The sequence below is a fragment of the Schistocerca cancellata genome, chromosome 1 (genome assembly GCF_023864275.1).
Source record: "Schistocerca cancellata isolate TAMUIC-IGC-003103 chromosome 1, iqSchCanc2.1, whole genome shotgun sequence".
NCBI lineage: Eukaryota > Metazoa > Arthropoda > Insecta > Orthoptera > Acrididae > Schistocerca > Schistocerca cancellata.
In genome coordinates this window covers 485,056,735-485,061,714 of record NC_064626.1, presented here as the reverse complement: position 1 = coordinate 485,061,714, position 4,980 = coordinate 485,056,735, and the positions used below count along the sequence as shown (strand labels likewise).

The 4,980-nt window shown below is 38.3% G+C and overlaps 1 protein-coding gene across 1 annotated transcript; it reads left to right on the top strand.

The window, feature by feature from the left end:
* Nucleotides 1-3,072: 3,072 nt before the first annotated feature.
* Nucleotides 3,073-4,520, top strand: LOC126177778 (threonylcarbamoyl-AMP synthase-like). The gene has a single exon (XM_049924481.1). The coding sequence runs from the start codon at nucleotides 3,238-3,240 to the stop codon at nucleotides 4,069-4,071; it is 834 nt and encodes a 277-aa protein (XP_049780438.1). The 5' UTR covers nucleotides 3,073-3,237; the 3' UTR covers nucleotides 4,072-4,520.
* The last annotated feature ends 460 nt before the right edge of the window (nucleotides 4,521-4,980 follow it).

Sequence of the window (4,980 nt, the reverse complement as noted above, 5' to 3'; positions counted from 1 at the left end):
TAAACAATTGTTATACAGCAATTACTTAGAGGCCAACAGATTTTACAGAAAAAAAGTAGAAGAAGCTAAAGGGAGGGGGAATGATAGATTCATAAGAGAAGCCTATAATCCATGTAAAGCAACCTGGACTCTAGTAAATGAACATAGGAAGAAGCCTACATCCTCTTCTAATGCCTGCAGTCCTGATGACTTCAACGACTAGTTTATCAAAGTTATAGAAAACACTGTTGCTGAAATCCCAGATTCGGTTATAGATCCTGCTGTTTACTTACCAAATAAAACTCGCAGTAAATTTGAAACATGGAAAAAAGTACATGCAAATGACATAGTGAAAATAGTAAAATCTTACACAACTTTGGAGAGTCAAGATATCTACAGGATGTCCAGTACTGTCCAAAAGAAAATTATTGGGGAAGAAGCACACCCATTAGCAACAGCTATAAACAACTGCCTACCTGTGTGAGTTTTCCCAGGTTTCTTGAAACTTGCAATGACAGTATCAGTTTACAAAAAAGGAAACCCAGATAATGTGTCAAGTTTTATGCCAATATCAATCATTCCTATACTAGCAAAAGTGATTGAATCCATCATGAAAGATCAGATCCTAACTTATTTTGAAGAAAACAATATCTTCAAAGATGCACAACATGGGTTCCGGAAGGGAAAGTCCTGTACCACTGCAGCATTAGACTTATTAAGAAAAGTAATTCAGGCATTCGAGGAGAGAGAGTTTGTGGCACTCACACTGGGCGATCTAAGCAAAGCTTTCAGCTGCATTCCCCACAAGATCTTGCTCAAAAAACTAAAATGGTATGGAGTGGGAGGTACAGCCCAAGCTACAGCTTCACAGAAGCCAAAATTGTTTCAATCCAAGGAGCAACATCCCAGGAACAGAAGTTAGAACACAGTGTGCCACAAGGTTTGTCATAGTCCCACTTCTCTTACTCATTTTTGTAAATGATCTAAGTGAATTTGGTGAGACAACACAATTTGCGGACGACAAAGGATAATTCTGCCCAAGCAGTCATGAAGTCTGATGTAAATTACGATAATGCCAAAAAATGGTTCACCACCAACAAGATGAAAGTAAACAAAGAAAAAACCCAGCGTATGGTATGCAGCCTTAGAAAAAAACATGTGCTCTGACCATACAGAATCTGTGAAACTGCTAGGCTTCACAATAGACCACAAACTCTCATGGAGTGGACACATTGTGCATGTATGCAAGAAACTCTCTCGTGTAATATACCTCCTACGAAGATTTAAAAAAGTGATTGCAGACCAGTTTCTGATAACTGTCTACTATGCTTTGTTCCATAGCCCCACTTTGTATGGATTACAGTGATGGGGTCATTCAGCAGGCTGCAACGATGTGCTACTACTGGAAAAGAAGGCAATAAGAATTATTACATCGAGCAGCAGCCAGGAACACTGCAGACCGTTATTCAGAACATTGGCAATAATGACTGTTTATAGCCACTATGTATTATTATGCTTCATCCACATAAGGGAAAACCTAGACACCTACAGCAAGAGGTATAACATCCATAAACATAATACCCACAGCAAAGAAGACATAATTCTACCAACCTGCCGACTGTCCAAGACAAGAGACAGTTTTCCAGTGATCGCTGTGAGGATGTTCAACAAACTACCTGTTGAATTGCAGACCCTGCCGCTGGACAACTTCAAGAAACAAATTGCTGAAGGTCTAGAATAATGCCCACGATACCCAGCAGAATTCTTTGACTGTGAAGAAAGTGAATGGACATAGTGAACATGACATAGACTATATACATTTCATGTATTTGATGTTATTCTGTTGTTCATTATATTTTAAATCACTTGATTGTAACTTTGACGCAGTCTGTCCAGCCATGGCTGGTGAACGATGAAGACCTGGTAATAAATGGTAAATGGTAATAGTGCAGTGTCGTGTGGCACAGCAAGGAATCACGATCGGGTAGTTCCGCACTTGGCCATCGTGAGCGCTTCGATGCCCATGTGATTCGTTTCTCCATGCCCACGGTTACTCTTGGGTTAAATTTATCTCTGTTTTTGTTCTGTTCGACTACTCTCTGACTTCCTGCTACGAAGTTTTTAGCGTACTTTCTGATTAAAACTGCAATTCTGTGAAGAGGCTAACGCTTCAGTAAAGTTATCCTTGATTTACAATGTAGGAAGTAGGCTTATGTATTATAATCAATAACATCTGTCTTCCATTCCTGAGCTTATTCCTCCTAAGTGTAGAATACTTGAAGCAAGAATCGGGCAGCCTGCAAGAATCGTCACTACTCTTGACCTAATGTAAAATCTGGTTCCAACACAACAGTGTTCTTGCTGGTACGGTTTTTGAACAGTGATTGGTTCTGCAAAATGGTTAAAAGATTGCCTAAACAGATTAGTAGTTATTTATATTTACAGCACCATGATTTCTCAGAAACCTAATCATGAACAAAAACAAGTCAGAACTGTTGAGATAAGAGCTTCACTTTCCGATGTATCATCATGATATTATGAGTAGAAACCATCATTTCAGATAAAAACAAAAAATAGTACTTTTAGAACTGCAACATTTGTGATAAGAGCACCTCCAGTTGCCAGGTACCTACGCTTTACTTATAACTTCACGCGAGGTGTTATGCCATCTCGCTTACGTGACGTAACGTTTGTGTAGAATTAGAAACACAGCTCAAAACATACATACATATCAAGTGATCACAGGCCCCGCTGATAACTCTTTTATTAGCGTGATTGACGCCCATAGATGCTTTCTATGGTGACTCTATTTTTGTATCCTGTATTTGTGACATTATAAGAGGGGGTACCGTTTTCTCTTCGCTAACGTAAGTTCTTGAGCTAAAATCCGCACAGCTACTTAAACCACCCACACCAATACTTCAGTTGACGCCATCTGGAGAACCAGTACTAGTACAAATTTCTACAGCGCGTATGGAAACTCCTAGTAGCCTCAGTAGGCGGTGTTTTATAATAATCGATGTGCATTTTTTCGTTGTCCGTCGAAGCAGCAGCGAACTACATAGCATCCAGTGATCATTGATTGCGTCATATGACCATATATATGAGCATCTTTGCCAGTGTGTACATCGCGTTTGTTTGTGCAACGAAGGGTACCATGTGATATGTTTGGTTACGTTGATCGTGTGAAAGTGACACTTGCACATTTGTGGATGTGTTTACGTGGAAGACACACGAATTATGTGTGTACATTGATAAATGTCCATGCCTAAAGCAATGATTAAGATAACTGTGTTTGGAACGACAATTTGTCTCCGGCACTGTAACAGCAAAATCCATTACGAAACTGTGGAGTTACTTCGTAAAATGGCTCTGCAATCCATTAACCGTGATTATAAAACTCTTGGCAGTGTTCGTAAGTCTTTTGTGGACAATGGGCTTTATAATAGAGTGACGATAAACCATAAAAAATTGGAAGCCTATGCTGAGCAAGCAGTCCGTTTATTAATGCAAGACTGTGTGATAGCGGTACCTACTGACACAGTTTACGGTCTAGCAGGTGCTGTTCAGAGTGAAGATGCTGTTGAAAAACTGTACAAAATAAAAGGTCGGGATGCAGCAAAACCAATTGCGATCTGTGTTAGTTCTATCAGCGAAATGGAAAAGTGGGCAGACACAAGCATTCTTCCTCCTGCCCTCTTACAGTGTATTCTTCCAGGACCCTTTACAATCGTCCTCAAAAGATCAAAAACTTTAAATGCTAAATTTAATCCTGGAATCCCGAACGTCGGTATACGCATTCCACAAGACAGATTTATAGTTGAAGTTGTTAAAAAGTTCGGAGAACCTATTGCTCTTACAAGTGCAAATAGCAGTGGAGAACAGAGTGCAATTGAAGTAGAAGAATTCTCTCACTTGTGGCAATATGTAGATGCAGTTTTTGATGCTGGCAAAATTCCACAAGAAATCCGCACTGGCTCTACAGTTGTAGATTTAAGTGAACACGGTAGTTTTAAAATAATCAGAGCAGGTGTATCTTGTGATGCCCTGAGGCATAAGCTATTTCAGTTTAAATTATTGGAACGTAATTAAAACTTTTAGCCGCTGAGAGAAGCAGCTTGCAAGTGCAAAGTGCATTGCAGAAGTATTTATTGTACAAGGTGCAAAAATGGAAACTTTTGGATATTTCTGCCTTTGTGGTGACTTATTTAAGAAACCAAGTGGCATACTTCAATAATTGTGATTCTTCAATTTTTGTAATGTCGAAGTGTATGAATTAGCTTACCTTTTTGATGATAGTGTTATCTACAAATTATTGGATGTTGTATCATGAAGTACTGCAGTGATTTTTCTCCAACTGTTAAAATATCTACTGCGTTTAAAATGAAATGGTGTGAATAACATATCGGTTTCTGTTTATTTCCAGTTGTTTTACACTCCATAATGACTTGGCATTTGTGAATTTAGCAGATGATGTAATTTTAAGTTTAGTTCAATAAGAAATATACCTGTGATACAGTTTATATAAATGTGTAAACCCATTTTTCTTTGATTTCATTCATAAGCATGTAATATTTGAGACTGTAATCTGAAAGTTACTGCCTGCATTTCCATTTTTGTATTTATAGTGGCTTAAATACCAGTCACCCATCAGTTCTTTCAATAGGTGGGGCTGGCACATATTGCTTAACACCGATTATGGAGCTTCCATGATGATTCAATCTAAAGTAAAAGTGTTTCCTCATCCCTTATCTGGTTCCCCTAAAAAGAAAGGAAAACACACCAAATTTTAGAATTTTTCTCTCAATTTTCATCTTCAGGCAATTCAGATTGTAGAAATTCTGGACTAGCACAAAATGAGACTTGCTGTCGCTCTGAAAATAAATTACATTTTTTTCTTTATCATTCAGTCTATGTGAAATTTGGTTGTTATATGCTCTAAATGGTAAGGATTGTAAACAAAATGACCTCATACCTCTAAGTAAACTCACGAAGGCCATA

What these genes read in the sequence shown, in the direction of transcription:
- LOC126177778 (XM_049924481.1), top strand. Translation starts at nt 3,238, where the DNA reads ATGTCCATGCCTAAAGCAATGATTAAGATAACTGTGTTTGGAACGACA.